The following is a 19993-nucleotide window of genomic DNA, read 5'->3' on the forward strand; positions in this document are numbered from 1 at the left end:
GCAGCCAGCTCCTGAATGTTTCCAAATAAAATGCCTTGAGTAAGTTTATTTTTCCCTCTCAAACCTAAATTTAGCACCCTGGAGAAGCTGCTTTGGCAGTCAACGGATGGTAACGATGACAAGATCTATCTGTGGATAGTTCTGGGAAGATTTGGAAAGTCCTGGTAAAACAGAGTTGGTTTCATTCATGTCTGCAATTTGTTCACAGCCCAAAGGTCTGCTCATGAACTTCCAATGGTTGAAAGACAAGATATTGACAGCTGCCTTGTTTATGGAGGACAACAGATGATCCTGACTGGACAAAATTTCACAGCAGAGTCCAAGGTGGTGTTCACAGAGAAAACATCAGGTAAGGCAGTTTTTTTCTGACTTTCCCTAATGGGATAAGGCAAATCTGTAGTGCTGTTGTGTCTCACGGTCTCATCCTAAGATTTGTGCTCATGACTAACTCTGTTTGAGTGGGTAATCCCATTCAAGTTCATGTAAGTAAAACCAAATCACTTGACTTAACCACATGAGTAAAATTAGACTTGGGAGCAAATATTTGTGTTACTGGTTCACAAGAATACAGACTCTGGGAATCAGCAGGAAGAGGATATGTTATCAAAGAAATGGGATGACCATTACACGTTCCTCTATGCTAATTCAGTCTCATGTTCAGTGAACGCTACTGTAGAAATCATAATTGAAATAAACTTTTTTTATTGTTGTGAACTACAAGCAAAGGTTGCATTTTCTTCCCTTTAGAAGTCTTTGAGGAAAAATGTGCATAATGTGTATTTTTATATCAAAGTAAAATTATTTTTATACACATATTGAGGTACAGTATTACATCGCTTTATCTTCCATACTTTTTTCAGATATTTTTACATTGATGGTTTCCATATTGCTTCTTGAAAAGAACAGTTTTAAGCTGCTTAGCTCTCTGAAGGATTTGTCTCTAGCTTTACTGCATACCCCTGAAACTTATCATTGAAATTTGCCCTGCTTCCATGCATGCAGGTTTGCATTTCCCCACCATGACCGTTACAAGCTGAGGCATCAGTTTAAATCATTCAGCCACCTAAACCTGTGCATACCTGTGCATCTGTCCCACTGTCTGAGTGGGCAGATACCGGCTTTACCTCTATAACCATATACAACTGGTCCCAAGTGAGTCCTCGAGAGAGGAATCCACAAAAGGAAGACTCAGACTGTAGCAAAACAAATAAAATTCAATTCAATTTAAAAAGTCCCCTGTTACAGCCCAATGCTACTTTTTTCCAGTAGAGCTGCTTATTTTAAAATATGTTTTGCCAAAGTTTTTAGGTAATCTTGCTAGCTCTTGAGCAACCGTGAAGGGGGAATGAGTGGCAGATTGTACGGTCTCTCTCTTCTCTTGTCATCTTGTCTACTTACTTGCCTGACTTGCGCAGAGCCAGTGCAAGATGGTCCCAAGCCCTGACTAGTGTTGGATGAATATAAATAATAGGAATAAAGAATAGTTACTGGGAGTTATTTAGTTGCCTAGCATCGCCTTTGCTGAGCTCTCTATATTGTGTTTTCATAATGGCATGCTATAAAAAACATCACTTGATTTCTAACTCAAAGAATACCTAACCCCAGAAAATACGCTTAGCATGATCTAATGGTGAAGATGGGTGGCAGAAATCCAGGTTTTCTTGTTTACAGGAGGAAATGCAAACAAATGCATTCTGCTGTAGTTAGTTACCTGTTTTTTCAGAGCCGAATTGTTGCTTTTCTAATATCACATGCATGCAGGCATTTAATCTCACCTCACTAAGCAGTATGTGTATTTTATTGGATTTTCTAAGGCCTTTGCAAACGGACATTTGTTTCTTTGTAAATGGTCTGGACTTGTTTAACTTACCCTTTGTTAGGCTTGATTTTTTGTGTTCTAAATAATGTGCTCTGCAGGGATAATAACAATGTCCAGGGATCAAAAAAGCACTCTGCAAAAATGAAGGGCCAGACTCTGCCATCCTTTACTCCTGTTGATTTCAGCGAGACAAAGGACTGTGCAGTATGAGAGAGCAGCAGCCTATTTTATGTAAACTTTGCAGTCCCTTTGTGCTGTTAAGAAAACATGTTGCTCCTAAGTTTTCTGTTGGTAAACTAAGGCAGAGGCAGCTTAAGCAATATACCCAGTGACTTGCAAAGGATTTAAGAAATTGCATCGCCCAAGTGAACAGCATGTGCATGATTTATGGGGCAATGCCTTTGACAAAAAGAAAGGATCGAGCCAAAAATTAATGTATGTGGGCATCAGCTGGTGATGGGGTGGGGGGCGGGGAAGCATGCTGTGGGTCCCAGTTTCTTCCTACACCACCAGCAAGCCATGCTATTTTACAGCAAGAATGAAAGGCTCTGGGCTTCTGAACTGTGAAGGTTCAGATGATCCTGTGCAGTCAAAGCAATTTTCTTGGCACCCTTTATTTCCTTCTAAGCCCGTGTATTAATTCCTTCCCACTGTGCTGCCACTGTTCCGTCGATGTCAGCGAATTGTGAAGGTGCATGGGAACATGCTTGGCAGCCCGTGACAGTACCTGTCCCAAGAATGTTTTGCAGTAACTAAAGGAGATGATACACTAAAAGGAGGTAGTTCCTAATGCCATTTCGAGGAAACATCCAAAACACCCTGCCCCTCTTTCCATATAAGAGCAGAGAAGGCTCTGGCTGGAATAGATGTTAGAAAGTAAAAAGAACAACAACATTTTCCACACTAAATCTAAAGCTTTTCTTCACTGCTGGGGAAACTGCATTTTTTTTTTTTTTTTTCTTCTTTTACCTCCTGGTAACGGAGAGGCATGACTTATCCCAGCGGCAGTGCCCAGTCTGGAGCAGGGATTTGCACACTGGTGTTCCATATCCTGCCTTCCCCGCCGCCCCTCAGCCTCTGCAGGCAGGCTCAGTCTGCTGGACTTTGAATAAATGATTGGCAGAGGGGGAATTTAGAGGATGGGAGGCCCAGAGTTAAGTCTTTGGTCAGAATCAGAAGTCTGTGTAGTTTGCAGTGGGTTATCTGGGGGACTTGCTCCGTGCTGGAGGCGAGCTTGTTCTCTGAGAATCCATGCACTGTTTTATAATGCAGCGATACCTCTTACAGATATGCCCTGAAGTGCTTTTAAGGTGAAGATTGCTTTCTTTAATAGGTATGTCTTAAGGTGAGGAAGGTTAAGGAGCTGAGCTGCATATGCAAATCATGCAGAGGCTGATCTGACTCTGGCTGACTGCAGCAGATTGAGAATTAAGCCTTTGTGCTTGGGTTGTCAGAGGTTAATGAGTGTCCCAACCTGTGACTTTCAGCTCCCCTTATTATACACTGCAGACAATTTTAATTGTCACTACCATGGCCACGCTTAGTTGTCATTGCATTAGACTGCATGAATGCCAAACAAAAAGGGCCAGTTCTGCAGCCCAATTTATCAATTAGAAATGTCACTGGGTGGAAGGAGGAGGTGGATCCTGCGCTTGCCTCCGGGAGCTCGCTCACTGCAGATCCAATCTGCACAGCACCTTGCAAAAAGCACTGATAAGCTGCTCGGAAGCAAAGTAAGCCACAAGAAACATCCCGGTGGGTGGATAGTGCATCGCTGGTGTGACCCTGTCACTGTTGTGCCCTCTTCCAGGGCGTGACGCTGCCCGGGGGAGCCTGTGAAAGAATCACACCTTTGTGAAGGCAGGAAGATGCACCAGCTCGCAGGGGAAACATGGTTTTCTTTGAGTTTCATTTTAACAGCTCACAAGCCTTGTCTGTGCTAGCAAGTGGTATTCGATTTCCCACTTTTGCCACCAGTTTTAGCTCTACTAGTAACGACAAGGGTGAGAGCAGCAATGTAGATAAGCATCTAATAGCTTTCGGCATGTCGTACTCTGTAGTGCTCCCTGACTTGGCTCGTTTGTTCAGGGTTTAAGATGAGAGTAGCAAGACTCTTTTTTCCCCCAAAACCTTTGTGCAGGTATCTTCATGCAGTGAGACATTCTCCTGTTAATTGTTTCATAGATGCCAAAATCTGGGTGTACCTTGAATATGGGGTCTGGATCAGTGTCTGCGATGAAGCGGGTGCTGAGAAGGTGGCCATTGGCATGCCTTAAAAAACTGAGGAAACTGCTGTTGGGGCTCACGATTGTAAATTAGGTTTGGTCCCTCAGGCGGACTCTCAAAACTTATTCAATTTCCTCTGGATCTTGTGGGCAATTCTTCACGCAACACAGAGAAACGTAGAACTGTTTGTATTTGTGAGTGAAATACAACATGCTTCTAAGAGCAATAGTGAACAGTTTTTACTTCTCTGTTACACAGCACTACAGATATGTATATTTTTCCCTAGAAATACCTGGAAAATAAAGAATATTCCCCAAATTACGCTGGGATGTCATTATGAAAATAACTGCCTTGTATTATGCGAACTACAAAGTATTGCAATGAGCTCACCAATGAGAAGTCTGTAAAAGTCTCTCATTTTAGGCTTGCGACAGGAAATAGCAGCAGGAAGCGAACCGAAGGGGCTGGAGCTCAGTGCTCTGTGTGTGAGCAAGGGGATAAAGTACTTGTGTTTGAAATGCTGATGCATAAATAACATTCATTTTCTTGATGATAAGGTTTACCAACATGCAAGCATTATAGTTTTGAGTTTTTTAAGGTTATCTCTTCCTGATGAAAGATTGTAATCTGTAGCTGCTGTGAGCCAGGGGAACTCATGAATTTGGTAGCGTCAGTCCAGCACACAAAAGCAGAGTTTGCCTGAAGGAGTTTTAAGATCTGAACTCAGAGGCACATTACTGAGACCGGCTAAATAAAAATAGGTCAGGGGAAGCAACTAGATCGGACTGTATAGATAGAACTTTTTGAAGTGCACGTATTCTTTTAATTTTGATCTGGAAGAGAGAGCTTGAAAAGCAGTCTTATGGCTATCAAGGATTTGGAATATGCTAAAGGTCAAGGGTGTTAGTGTTTGGTTGGGGCCCAGTTCTTACAATACAGTTAAAAAAATAAAAGGTTTGGAATTCCCCCTTTTATTTGTTTTAATTGTCATATAATTATTTGCAAGTCAGACATGTTGTTGGTTGCATTGTGTTTACTCCCACTTGTGTACTGGTTACTGCTGCTCTGCTGTGAGTGATAGAGTAGTTTTGTGTTTCTCTGGGAGAAGAGTGCAAATGGACTGTGCTTTCCCCTGCCAAACTCTTATGGTGGCCACATGGACATCATGAATCATCGCTAGGACAATGTGGGTGGTGGAGGAACAACCCAAACAGAAAGCGTACATCTTTGGAGTAGATCCACCATAAATCTTTCAGTTTGGCCCTGCAGTGTAAAGAGAGGAGGTGGTGCTCTCTGTGCCCTTTGAACTGATGCAGCTGTCAAGGCCTCTGAAGCATGGACCCTCAAAGTCCATTTGACAAAGATAAATCTTTCTAGCTCTAGATTCAAGCAATGGAGTTCTAGTTTCTTTTTCCCTTGAGTTCCTGCATGTCTGTCACCCTGATGATATTTTTGTGACAGTGGTTTCTTAGGATGCTAATAGCTAGAGCAGGTGAGCTTGAACATACTGAAATGTCTGCTGCTTTCAGGAGAGGTCACCACAGGGCGGGATCAGGGCCATTGTGTTCAGTGTGTCAGTGGTGAGTTGAGGCTTTCAGCTGCATAGTGCCCAAAATGCTGTGCCTGAATGGAGGCACTTGCCTCCGTACCTCAGGAATGAACTGTGGGACCTGTGCTGGTGCCCAGGGCACCAGGACCCTCGAGCCTTTCTTCTTCCCTCCCTCTCATTCCATCTTGTACCTCCCCTGGCTCCGTCCTGTACCCACTTTGGCATACCTGGCAGCTTTACTAAAATATCTGAAATATGATTCACAGAGTTTGTTGCTTCAGGTACGGCAGTAGCATTCATGCCTTCGTGCACAGCAGGAGCAGTATCATGCTGCTTGAGGTGTGCATCAGGCCTCCAACCTGTGCCCATCCTCTTTGATGTTGAGGGTTCTCTGCTTCTCGGGTATATATTTATGTGTTGCTCTCTTGTCGGGGATCACTGTAGGAGATGGGGTTCTCGTTGCGCATCCAGCTATGCCAACTGCAGTGACTTTTGACTTGTGTGCTCAGAAGCGCCCATGGCCACATGTACCTGTTTTATCCCAGTATATTCATTTACATCCCTTGCAATGGCTTGCCTATCTCTGGAATAACAACATTGATAATAACTATTCTGATGATATCTGTACTACTTCACAGTGTCTCTGATTTCCAGCACTTTTGTACATCTCTTATTGCAGACGCGTGGTTTATTTTAACTCTGGGCAAACCATTTAATTTCTTTGAAACATATTACTTTCACACTTAGAAGCAATCAAGCAGGCTTCATAGGGATTTTGCTCTCAAACTTGCACTTTTCAGAATTCCTGCTGCATCACAAGCTAGCAAATAAGCACAGCAGCGCTTTCTGGTTTTGGAATTTCCACTTTCTAGAAAAAGTCTTGTTTATAAAGCACAATAAGTTGGACCCAATGATGCTATCAATCTTCCTGTACCTCTCCCTGCAAAAATTAAAAGGAAATCACAGCTCCCTAGAAAGGTTTTATATTCACAACTTATAGCTGGGGAGAGTGAAGATTTGTTAAAGATATATTTAGATATAGTCAAATTGCACAATTGTTTTTAAAAATATAAAAAATTTATAGTTTCTTACATCACTCCCTTCTGGCCTGCAGCTGCAGCAAGAGCTCAATACTTCTGGGTGTTTGGGCATGGGACTTGCTTATGAAAAGCAGCCAGAGAGTTCAGTGAAATGGGGTAAATCCTTTATTAAAGGGGTGGGGGAGTCCTCAGCAATCAGTTCTGGAGCCACAATGGGAAGAGTGGGGCAGCCTTGACAGGCAAGGAGTTAAAAGAGGTGGTATTTTACTTTGAGCCGAAGCTCCTGGGGAGGCTGAGTCCACAGTAGGTGCTGCCCCAGGCCCATGAGTCCTCAGGCACATACTGGCCACTATTGCAAGTGTTTTTCTATGCGGTAGATGCCTTTTACAGCCTTATACAATATGGTTTAGAATTGTATAAGTTGATATACATCTGCTCAAAATCAGCCAAATGACTTGAAACATGAAACAGTCTTCTGGCCAGGACAATTCACTATAGAAAACTGTGATGGGATGGCATTATGGCATGTATAATGTGAATAGAAGGTGGCTTGTATATTGGTTCTGATGATAGTGAGGAACCAGGGCTGAGGATCGTGGTCCTTTGTGGGAGATGTGAAAGGAAATTATAAGACTGTCTACAGTAATGTTTCCCTTTTCTGTCGTGTCAAGTCTGAAATTTCTCATCATGCCCCAAACAGGGAGCTAAATGCCTGTTAGTAGTCTGACAGTTTCATGAATGATCAAAAAACTCCTGGGAATGCAAAAAATAGCAAACTATTTGCAACAATTATCTCTTTGAACTTAATGATGCAAAATTAATGACGCAAATTTCTCAGGCGAATTAAAGATAAAAAAGACACCAAAATTTTTTTAAAAACTTTCATTTTTCCCCCAGAGCCATCCAAAAGAGATGTTTGATATCTGACCCCAGTAAATAACTTAAATATTTAATGCAAGCTCCAAGCTCCAGTTCTCTCACTGAATTTCTAAATTAATGAACTGAAATAGAGGGTTTAAATTATGGAGAATTGAGAGGAATGTGACATATCTTAGAACTAGGATGATAACTCAGTCACAGAAGCAATACACTACTGAACATGCATTACAATGTAGGTTTTTAAGGCTTCTTAACCTGAGACAAAAGTCCAGCACCTGGGGAAAAGAAACCAAACTATTTTTTTTTTTAATGGGAAAGGCTAAGGAAAAAAGCACAAATATCTGGGAATAGTTATAGAGTTAGCAAAACTGAGAGTGGTACTGCAATCTTAAATGATTCAATTTGTTCACAACATGTGACGTTCTACAGAAAGTATATGAAATAAATTTGCAATCTTGCTATTTTCTTGATAGTTTAGAAAGAACGCTTTCTCTGCTCCACGCCGTCTGTGGCTGGAGTCCGGCATCTGAAGCTGGATGCATATCTTTTCCTTTCTAAACCTGCAGAGCGATGGGATGAACCAAGGGAATAAATTACAGATGTCTCTGTCAGGAGGCCTACCTGATTTTTGCATTTGCTAAAGGTGATCACCTTCCAGGTTGATCTCTCCTCCTCATGCCTTACAGTGCATGAAAGTAAGGCAGCAGCAAAGAGGAGCACAGGGTCTGCTTGGTAGTTCTCTCTGCAAAAAGATGTCAGAACTGGGGAGGACCAGGGAGGTTTTGTTCTCTTTGAGTTTCTGTTTTGTTTGTTCTTTCTAAGCAAAAGAAGAAGGTGTCTCAGTGCATCCCACCATTTGTGAACACTGAAGAGTAACAAGTATTAATCAGGAGGATTAGAGTTTGCCCTTTTTTGCTGTACAAATTAGAAAGTTTCAGGGTAAATGAGACATCTTCTGCTTTTCCTTGCTATTATAGCTGCTGAAAACCCAGCAAACCTTTCTGCTCACAGGTTTACCCCCTGGCTGAAGTGTGCTGCCTGCCCCAGGTGTTCTTATAATCACACAGGCAATTGTCAGACATTAAACGGGATCACCGAAAAACACTGAAAAACAGGAAAAAATCTAAGGATCACACACACAAAAATGCAAAAGAGTGTGGCTGCAGAAACGGAGTTGCCATAGCTGTTAGAGACTCAGCGAGACAGGGTGGAATCCAGTGTTTTGGAAGGTTTCCCCGTATGACACAAGATTTTGGAATTTTACAGCTGGTAAATCCTTATTAACACAGGCAGCCACTACTGGCCTGGATTCCCTGGCTCACTGTTTACTATGGGGGCGCCTAGTGGAAGTATGCCTGGTCCTGATTATTCAGCCTTGAATCTTACTTGTTTAAAGATAATATTAAAAAATAATAATAATTCTTGGAATAAACAAAAGGCAGAGAGACAAGCTCCCATCACCTGTTGACAGAAAATTGATCATGCAGAAAGCTGGCATGGGGAGTGGAATTCCCTATTCTCCCACTTAGTCATCGCATCCTGGTGTGACTCATTTTATTACATGGAGGTTCCCAGTGGTTTTATTTTGAGAGGAGCTTTTGTTTAATAATTTATACACACACACACAAACACACGTATAATCTTAAAAAAACAATGAATCTATTTTGATGAATTGGCGTAAGGAATCATTTGGAAGAGCTCTGCAATGACAGACTGCCCCTGCTGCTTCACTACTCAACTACTGTGTTTTTGTTTTATTTTAGTGGGAATTGAATTCCTCAACAATAGATGGGGAGAAATCTCCTCTAGACTTGCTCTCACTGTGCAAAATGTCAGATTTGGGGCTGGGCTGGATGGCGGATGACTAATCCATTGGCCTTTTACCTCCCAGACCTTGACTTGTATCTTTGGCCTTGGTGACTCAAACTTATGTCCTCAGTGAAATGAAGGCACTGGCCTCAGCTCATCATAAACAGAGCTTCATTAACTGCAGTGGGCAGCCTTGCTTCAGAAAGAAAAAGAAATCCATGGAAATCAAGCTCAGTGAAAAATTCAATAGCTCTACTTTTCTGAGTTGTAAATTCATTCATGCTGTGTTTGCTCTAAAGTTTGAAAACTGTTCTCAAGTAAAAGCTTAGAAAGAGACAACTGCTTAGGACCAGCTGCTGAGCAACCTTGCACTGACATGAAGCAGAGTAACTAACTTCCCAGCTGAAATCAGAATTCATCCCCAAAAAGAGCAGCAGAGACTTTGTGTGAGTGTGCCCCTGCCTGTAAGGTTTCTGCATCCCAGAAGTGGTATCTGTTCTGCTAGGAAGCATTCATTGTTGTTTACTTTGTTCTTGGGGTGACTCTAGAAAACCTTGACTTTTCCAGAGATGCCTGTCATCTATTGATAAAACCTGACAGAGATAATCGTTGTGCTTTCTTGGAAGACCTTCCAAGAAACACAGTGAATAGGGACAATTCATTGCAAGCTCAGAGGGAACGCTGCAGAAATGTGTAGTTGGGGCAGCTGTCCCACGAGATACCAGGCTCAGATTCTTTGGGGAACTAGCATGGTTTGCTGCCTGGGAGAAAGGTAACAGGTTGTTCATTAAGTAATTTGTGTAATGCTTGACTGAAAAGCAATGTACATTTTCAAGCATAAAATCACATGCAGACACAGAATCACATACAGAATCAGCACAATAGTATACTTAGTCTTCAACTGGAGAAAACTGCAAAGAAAACTTCCTGAACCTCTCAGTCCATCAGTCATGCTTGTTCAAATAAAGCAGTAAGTTTGTTTCTCTGCTAGTTACTGACCCCAAAGTCATGAGTAAGGGATCGCGAATAATGTGTAAAGGCTGTAACTGGTTCAGAAAACCTTTAATTGGCTAATTAAAAAAAGCCCTATAAGGGGCTGCAGAGAATCACCCAAAATGTTCCTAATGCAGACTGACGTTTTGATTTTCCCCAAAGTTTGAAGCAAGACTTTTGGTATGATCACAGTTTGAGTTAGAGAGGGTAGAATTACTTTCTTCCAACAACTCATTCATTCCTCCAAAGAGTGCTGACACAATCAGATCTCTCATCAGGGTTTAATGCTAAGTCTCATAGCCCTGAAGCAGCACAAAAACCTCTATTTCCTAAACATTTCACTGACCTGTGGTGTTAAAGACTTGCCAACTAAGACAAACCATTAAATGAGCAGGGAACCACAACAGTAAAAATACTGCATGAAGCAGCCATGGCTGGTAAGACCTCAGGGTCTAAATCCAAAAATATTTTATCATCTTCAGTGGAATTACTGCTCTTTTCAGAGGTGCGGATTGAATTCCCCATTGTGGAGGTAGAATTTGAGACACACCACACACATGGACCTGGCACCTAGCTCCAGTGTGATCCACGCACATACTAGGACATCCTTGCAGTGCGCTGGCTGGCGCGTATCGCTATTGGGACAGCCCAGCACTGACTGCGACTTGCAGAGCACACGCCATCTGCATCTGTGCGCTCACGCTCTTACAGATCTTCAGCAAAAAAGATGCTGTTGCTCTTTTGCAGTTTTCTTACCTCTCCATTGTTGAAGTAGGTTTAATTATATGCAATAAACAGCTCTCCATACTTGTAGACTTTAGATAAAGTTACTAGTCAAGATGGGGCTTAATCTCGGTTTGCAAGCAGGGAGAGGAGCAGTCATTTGTCCCGTTTGAGGCATGACAGAATTACAGGGTAATTAAGGCCAGAAGGGACCTCGGGAGATCTTTAAGCCCAACCTTCTGCTCAAAGCATAATGTATCCGTAGTGTTTAGGCACCACCTGGGTTGCAACACTGGCACTGGAGGAAAGGGCCTACTTCTGAGTACCCAGGTTGTAACGCATGTTTTATATTAGGGGCTGTGCTCTACCATCATATCCACATTATGATTTTTAGCACATCCTTACAATAAAAATCTCATTTTTGCTGATGACTTTCTTCAAACATCCACTTCAATCTCCTTCTAAAAAAATTCTCATTTATGCACATTCTAAAGATGATAAATGTGTTGACAGTTTGGTGCAAGTTTTCCCTGATCAAAATTTGCTAAAATTGTCCTACAGATGGGCCTTAGACTTCTCAGTTTAGTCCTCCTGCTCTCCATTAACTCTCTGAGTGTACATAATCAAAAGATTTCTTTTCATTACCAGCAAAAAGGATAGGTTTAAGTAGAGAGAGGTTTCTGAATGCAGTTGTATTTTTCCTTTTATTCACAGCCTCCCTCATCCTTCTGCCAAAAGCTCACCGTAATGTGCGTATCCAGAGGGGTTAAAGGAAAAGCAAATATTGATTGTCTCGAACTAAAGTTTGTACATTCGCAACTATAAAAGTGAAGCAGTGAGACAGATGGAGCCACATCATATTTAAGCATAAAGGTCAGGGAGTGAGCTGCAGGGTGGTTATATTCAACAGTGCTTAAAGAACAGGGATTGCTGCTGCTGACAGATTTGTTAGAAACCTGTTTAGCTGCCATGAGCATGAATATATCCAAACAGAAGCATCTATCATCATTAGAATGATAACCCCAAATATGTTTATTTCTTTTTTTGGTTGGGCTTATTCTTGTTCTTACTCTTAATCCCCACAGACTTTGGACTCAGCCTAAACATCATTTGATTTTTATGGTTGGCTTCATTAGCTTTTAGTGCAGTTTCAGTGGCTCGGTTACTAAATCAAATCCACTGTGGTTGTGGTTGCATATGCTTCACAGGCCTCTTGAATACGGCAGATGACTTGGAGGCCCGTTTCTCCTTTATTTTATGCATTTTGGACCAACAAATCCTTTTGATTTCTACCTTCTTTGTGAAGCTACTGCTGGTATATCTGCACAGACTGTTTGAATTTAGTAGTACAGAAACAAAGATGAAAACATTCTGCCTGGAGCAAAACCAATGTCAAATATTCCTGCTTGGCTGTCCTTGTTGTCAGGACATCTTCATACTGCATTGCTTAGACAGTTCCTGATGTGTTTCTCTATCAGAGCTCTTATTTTATGACGTATTTTGTTGTTTCCTTTTCCCTCCTCTTTTCATCAGAGAACTATAAAAAATTATCTTCTGGGGTTTTTTGGGGGGTGTGGGGAGGTTCCTTAACACATACTATGATGGCTTCTTTTCACAAAGATCACCTAGAGAGGAATCTCCCCATTAAGTATTTACTGCCTCCTTGTCATCAGACAATGCATTTGGTATTTGCTGGCTTAACCCCCCGGTATTTGCTGGCTTCTTCCTTCCCCGAGATGTTTACTGTTTCAACTAGGGGGGAAGCGTTAGCTGCATTAATAGGGGTATAGATTCAACCTGCAACAGTCCAGAGCAGTGGCCAAAGCGTACGCTTATTGTTAAATAATGGAATATTTTCCATTCCTTTGCACAGTGGTCCTTTGGGACGTGAGGGCTAAACAGCAAATCGGGCGAGAGCCTTGCCGGCTCTAATTACACAGCTTGCTTAGGCCGTCTCCGCTCCGGCAGTCCCAGTCCGGCACTAATCCACGCGTTAGCATAGAAAAGACAACTGACTCACTGTGGGGGAACTTGAAACACTTAAAAGAAAAAGAAAAAAGTCAGAATTTTTTAGCATTTTCTCCTTGCACCAGTATGCCGTGCCAATAGTGGCATGAGGTGTTTGGAGGCCTGGGCTCTCTCTCCCCATGGGAGGCTCTTCCTCACAGGTAAACGATGGACAGAGCCAAACTTCCAGCTCTTCCAAACTTCCAGCTATTCCTCGGTTACCTCCACCTTCCGCAGCGGGAGGGCGCGGGGAGCGGGGCTGAGGAGGCCCAGCCAGCGCTGCGTGCCCACTCCTGCCCCACCACAAGCCAGGCACGCTGCCGAAACGCCCTGGGGAGCCGGCCTCGCCTGAGGGAGGAAGGGGCATGCTGTTGGCGATGGACTCAGGGTAAACCCTTCTCTCCCTCGTGCGTGTTTAGGGGCCACAACATGGCAGAGGTGTCTGAGGTGCAGGGGAGGTGAGGTCCTGCCTGGTGCGGCGGGCACGCTGGGAGGGACCCCCAGGCGGGGAGGACAGGGAGCGGGGGCAGGCAGGGCCCTCCCTGGGGCTGCGGCCCGGACGCGGAGCAGCAGCTCGAGTTGCTCTCCGGGAGAGGCTGCCCGGAGAGCCGAGCACATCTGTCAGCTCATTGTCTGCACGGAGCGGAGAACAAAGAGGAAAACAACAGAAAAAAATGCAAAATGCATTTAAAAATACTCTTTCATTTCCCTTTTTGCCAGAAGCAGAAGTACTTAAATAACAGAGGACAAAAGCAGCTCTTGCAGAATTTCCAAGAATTGGGAAAAATAAAAAGTCCTGTGAGAAGGACTGTTCTTAGGAGACTTCCACCCCTGTCCTGCCAGACCTGGGCATACAGGCTGGGGAACCCCGCAGAAATGCGCCCCGGAGCTGCCTCCCCTTCTCTAAAGCAAACACCAGCCCTGCGGCTGCAGTATTTCAAGTCGGGTCTGTTCGTTTGGGTACGTGTCCCCTATTCATTTTAAAATCAAGCTTTCAGAAAGGTATGAGGCAATTTTTTTTCCCATCGGTATTTTTCTTCTGCAAATTGCTTGGCTAAAAGGCCCAGCGGAATATAAAAATCAAAGGGGTAGAGATTAAAATCTAAAGAAAAAAAGAAGTAATAAGGAAGGCATTGCTAAAAGATGTTTCTGGGAAGTGTGGGCGACAGTAGATTTAAGAAATACTTGTAGCCAGATGAAGCACCCAGTCTGTGTACAAATGTCCTGTCACTACTGATGTATTCTTATAGCATGGAGGTTACTTTGATGGTATGCCATACACAGGGATCAAATTTTATTTTCCTCTATAAATACAATTTTGTGTAACTCAGAATGGAGACGAGCTGCATGGATGTAATTAAGAGCAGAAAGACTCCCAGTGCTCAGAGGTAGAGGCTGTTGCGCACGCACTGAGGTGGCTTACACTGAGTACGGTGAATATTGGGTGCTTTACAGTGACTTTAGACAGGCTGCCGGTGACGCTCCCTCACAGCCCGCAGGGGTGGCAGCGCGGAGATGCAGATCCAGTCGGAGGTGTTGGGCTTGTTCCTTGATGAGAGGCGATGTATTGCTAGATATCATGTGCTGAGCTTTCATATTGCACATATAAGAAACGAGTATAAATAGTAAGAGGGCATGCGTAACAGAAATCGAGCACCCTATATAGATGGTTTCCCAATTACGGTAAGAATCTGTCCCTGTTGAACTGCTGCTAGAAAAAACTATGCTCCCGTGAGAATTCAGAGCATCTGCCAGTTTCACTGTGCAGCACCTCTACAACTCAGTCCTGAAGTGGCTCAGTTTGCTTGCTTCCATCTCTGTGCACCCCGTATGAGAGCTGGATTTTTAGCTAGTCCTTCCTCCACCTCCTTGGCCATTCCACCACTTACCACACTGGTGGGGAGCCATGTGATCTTAGCTTAATTAAAACAGCAGAAAGTTTGCTGAGCTGCTGACAGAATGGGACCATTAATGAGTTATCTGACCTTCTGGTGCCCTCCATCAGTCAGGCTGGCTGAAATCAAGTCTGGTAAAAAGCAGATGTTGCACCTGTGCTAAATATTTAATTCTTCTGTTCGGCTAATTTCTACTTAAACATTTAATTTTAATACGTATGTAAGCCTTTTCCTGGCGAGAGAAGTGTTCAATGATGTGTTTAAATTAAATGCTGTTGTTTTTGCTTAGGACTGGGAAGGCACTTGAAATTAAGTCCATTTTGAGAGCTCTGCTAACTTGATGCCCTTAATTTGTCTCCTTTTTTTAAGTCAAGCTTTATGATTTAAAAAAAATACAGTGAGGTTAATATTGTGATATTCTTCTAGATGGGCAGCAGATCTGGGAAATGGAGGCAACAGTGGACAAAGATAAGAGCCAGCCTGTAAGTATGCCAAACATTGGATGTCCTCTTCTTGGGCTTCTCAGACAGCAAGTTGTATTGAAGGGATAGTTTTCAAAGAGTGTCTCAAAAGCAGAAAGAGCAGCTATCTTACTGCTGTGATGAGCAAATGTCAAATGCTTCAGCAGTAAATGTGTTGCAAAAAGAAACTATTCATTTAGCAGTAACCCACAGCAAATTGAATAACTGCTAGATTTTGTGTTCTTGCAGAAGACTCTATTGTATCAGCCCAGTCCTTTGCAGGATGCTGGCTGTCCTGACTTCCTTTCGCCTGTATGGAAGTCTTGGGTGCTCTGTACTTTGCAGGACAGGATTTGTACTATAGTATTTAAAATGAACATTGATCTTTCAAGGGAATGAGCCTCTTTGTTCACTTTGCTTAATGGGACCTTACTGTAGTTGTTCAGTCCATGTAGGAGCTAGCACTTACATTGCCATGGGCCATGCCTGCCCTTGCGCAGGAGAACTGGAGACTCACTGTTAGTTTCCATGGAAGTGGGAGCCGGCTGTGTATAAGTAAAAAGCCTATAGAATAATCAAGTTTATTCCAACAAAAAGAGGGAATTCTGCAATACATACTTGTTTATCAAGCACAGTGTGATTAACAGTGCTTCTGCATTTGTCACCATTCTGTGTGTTTTATTTGTAGCTGAGACTTCTTTCTCCAAGTTCACGACAACATCATGTACCAGAGAGAACACAGTACAAGGAAACCAGCTTCCTAGTACCAAAAATCTTCTAGCCTTCCACCATCTGCCCTTTTTTTCCTTTCTTCTTTTCATAGCCTTCTTTATAGGGATGAATAGGAAGACTTCTCTTCCTTTACGCCTGGACACGTAACAGGGGAGATGCACCCAAGAATCTGTGGCCAGTCTCAGTTACTAATTCTGTATTGTCACCTTCCGTTGTTTCAGAGCATGCTTTTTGTAGAAGTACCAGAGTACCGTAACAAGCACATTCGCACAGCTGTGAAGGTGAATTTTTACGTCATCAATGGGAAAAGAAAAAGAAGCCAACCCCAGCATTTTACCTATCACCCAGGTAATTCTCAAGGACAGAGCAAGTTGTTGCCTAGTTCTCATGAGCAAGGTTTTATTTTCTGCTATGTTGTTTTCTAGCCATTATTTGAGGATCTAAATTTTACTAATTTAATTCAGCTGAGTGCAGCTAAGTACTCAACAACTGTTTGGTTTAAAGGATGCATGTGATTTATGATCAGGAATTTCCCATAAATTTAAGGGGACAGTTATCTTGGCAATGGGCTGATGCTGTCCCATTCACTTGATGGAAGTTTGCCAACAGCCTCAGTGGGAGCAGACTCTGTCTGTGACATGATGTGACCCTGTGAAAACCATGAGCATTGCCTTCCCCAGCTGACGTGTATGACAGTGAGATAACATCAGATCTGGGAAAGTAACAAGGGCTTGGTATGGAGGAAGACGAGCAATGTATATTCTTCAGAATGAGGCTGGTTGAGAAAAATAGGAATGCTTTTCTGATGTTCTTCCTCTTGGGAATTGGTGAGCCATGTCACAGTAAATGCAATAGGATTACTAATGAGATTCCCAGAATTTCTGAGCTTTGGCTGGGAGAAAAATATTGTGAGAACATCAGAGTATTGTGTTTGTGGAAACCAGAAAGCATAAAATAACAGTACCAGATTTTTTGCAAGCTTCAAAATGATGTCTTAATTTGACTGTTTTCTAAGGATGGGCAAACATTCATTCTGATTCTTATTTTGGTCTCCTCCAGGCCAAAAGTCTCTGGTCCTCTCCATGAATTTATGAACTGTATAGGATATCACCAATGCGAAGGTTTCGTATAGTTGCTGAATTGTTCTGTTATGGAATACTATTGAGAAGTACAACACTATCTCAATGTGATCCCTAAAACAGACCACTTCAGAGAAGGAAAAAATAACCAGCTGCATGACCATTATATGATTTCCATTGTATGGTATTTCTGTACTGAGTTTTGGGGAAGATTTGACAAAAAAAGTATTAGAAATGTGAGAATTTGTCTGTAGAGGGCTATCATTTATCCACACCAAGATTCCCACAACTCTCACTAAAATCATGGTCTTTTAAGTGATGGTGTCAGAAAAGATCGTCAGCTCTCAGTACTGGGGAAGTTACATGTAGCAAAGGAACTGAAAAGAAAGCCCTAAAATAGTTCAACTGTGCCTTTGGTCACTAGTTAAATGTTTGACAGAAAAAGAGGAGTTGTATATGTCATAGGATTTCTAGTTATTCAGTCTTCCTTTGAGATGGAAGTACTACAAGAAACACCTATCTATGGCTTCTTATTTTGCTTATGTTCCAGAATAAGCTAAAGTATTGATTTTTTCAATTTTCAGAAATTCCTGGTTAAACAGATCATTAAAGATTTTAAAGAACATCTTAGTATAGAGTGCTTTCAAGTGACACTCTGCCATGATTGCATGTATGTGATTTATTAAACTCAGTGCCTGCGAGATAGGAGCTCGCACATGCAAATCTTGTAAACGGCTTAAATCTCATATTACTTCAAGGAAAACCTCTCTGTTTCTCATCAGCTTGTTACGAATAATGTCCTTTGCATGCTTTATTCTAGTACCATCAATCAAAACAGAGCCCATTGATGACTATGATCCAGCCTTAATCTGCAATACAGTACACAGTGGTCTGGGAACAGTAACACAGCCTTACTATTCACAGCATACAATGGTCACCGAATCCCCTTCCTGTCTTGTGGCCACTATGGCTCCTTGCCAGCAGTTGCGCTCAGGCCTTTCTTCTCCTGATTCTCGATACCATCAGCAGAATCCAGCCGCTGTAATATACCAAAGAAGCAAGAGCCTTAGCCCGAGCCAACTGGGCTACCAGCAATCCAATTTGATGGCTACACCGGTTGCTATTTCAGATGCCCATAGGTCAGTGCTGGTGCACGCTGGGTCTCCAGGCCAAGCTTCAGCAGTGCTCCACCACTCTCCAGGCAACCAGCAGTCTTCTCCAGTGATTCACTATTCTCCAACCAACCAGCAGCTGAGGTGTGGAAGTCACCAAGAATTTCAGCACATCATGTGCTGTGAAAATTTTACGTCCAATGTTGCAAGATCCAGCCAGCCCCAGGTCAGCCAAGCACAAAGGTTAAGTCCAAGTTCATATCCTACCGTGATTCAGCAGCAGACAGCCTCAGGCCAGCGAGCAGCAAAAAATGGACCACCGGTTAGCGACCAGAAAGAAGTGTTACCAGCTGGAGTCACTATTAAACAGGAACAGAATCTGGACCAAGCATATCTGGATGACGGTAAGCACCGCTCTTCTCTTGTATGGGTTGGTTTGTTGGAGGGAGAGAGGAAGTTTAGGACATATAAATCCCACCTGTTCCTCTGCACAAAACCAGCGTGGCCTTCTTTTGATTTGTGTGGATATTTGCTGTTTGCTCATGCTGCATTTTGGTCTTTCATCAACTGCATTTTTGGTAGATGGCAATGCACTTTGGCAACCGAGCAAAAAACATAGTGTTCTGCAGAAACCCTCTGTCTTGCTTCGTGCCATGGTGTGAGCTGTCAGGTTTCAAGCTGTTGCCATTTTGTTTCCATTTGCCAAGGGTTAGTTTGGAAAATGGAGAATCTGAAACAAAATGCACTTTTAAATTATTTTTTTATTATTCATATCAGGGCAAAGTCCACTTTGTAAAATGCTTTTGTACATTTTGTACCAAAAAAAAAGCCCATTGAACAGTCTATCAAGGCCTGTAATGAATGGGGTAGTGCTGCAGGCAAAACTATTGCAGATGTTCTGGATGAACAGTAGGACATTGATAAGTAAAACAATGCTGTTTCTTTGTTGTGAGCCCAGCAGATTTAGCCTTTAGGAATGAACATAAGTTAGAGTAAAGCTTTCTTTGAACATATCCTGCTTATTCTTAGGTAGGCAGCTATTGGCAATCTGGTTGATTGATTCTTTTATTAAAGTATGTTCCTTGCAGGAGGAAATCAGTGCAGAGTTAATAGTGCAGCTGGACGCTGCAATCATAAAGGCCAGTAGCAAAACCGACATTGATTTTAGTGGGAGCAAAGTGAGGTTGCTGGATATATTGCTGCAAATATAGGGTGTTCTTATGCATGAAGTACAGACCTGATTTTCATATATATTCACTGCTGCTGTCCTCTCAGTCTGGGCAATGGCATGCATGGCTTGATCTCACCTAGAGTTGTGAAATTGTGCCCATGGAAGTTTTATTTTCTTCGACTTAGGTACTGAGTGCTCTGTGGCTGTATCATGTACAGTCTTCATTGCTGCTTTTGTGGGCAGATTAGAGTTTGGATGTTTTTTTCCATTAGTCTGTGTTTGAAATGTGGTTGATATAGCTTTGGTGCCACCACAGTAAAATCTGGAGAGGTTTTACAGGTGCCCTTGTCTGAAGAGGAGTGTTGAATTGGGTTTTAACAGTGAATTTGATTTCAGAGATTTGCTGGATCTGCAAGAAAATAGCTAAGTAAAATCCACTTGCCATTCAGGGAATGGGGCATGATAACAAGGCAAGATAGTTCTTCTAATAATAAAATT

At 42.6% G+C, this 19993-nt stretch overlaps 1 protein-coding gene across 1 annotated transcript in view; it reads left to right on the plus strand.

Moving 5' to 3' along the window:
- NFATC2 (nuclear factor of activated T cells 2) overlaps positions 1 to 19535 on the plus strand; it is a 59949-nt gene extending 40414 nt beyond the window's left edge. Inside the window, exons 6-10 of the mRNA XM_059827415.1 lie at positions 209 to 349; positions 15367 to 15422; positions 16355 to 16481; positions 18033 to 18728; positions 19354 to 19535. Coding sequence (XP_059683398.1) covers positions 209 to 349; positions 15367 to 15422; positions 16355 to 16481; positions 18033 to 18728; positions 19354 to 19535 — 1202 coding nt within the window. The remainder of the gene's footprint in view (positions 1 to 208; positions 350 to 15366; positions 15423 to 16354; positions 16482 to 18032; positions 18729 to 19353) is intronic.
- Positions 19536 to 19993: the final 458 nt, after the last annotated feature.

The sequence above is a fragment of the Gavia stellata genome, chromosome 20 (assembly GCF_030936135.1).
Source record: "Gavia stellata isolate bGavSte3 chromosome 20, bGavSte3.hap2, whole genome shotgun sequence".
In the NCBI taxonomy this organism is placed as follows: Eukaryota; Metazoa; Chordata; class Aves; order Gaviiformes; family Gaviidae; genus Gavia; species Gavia stellata.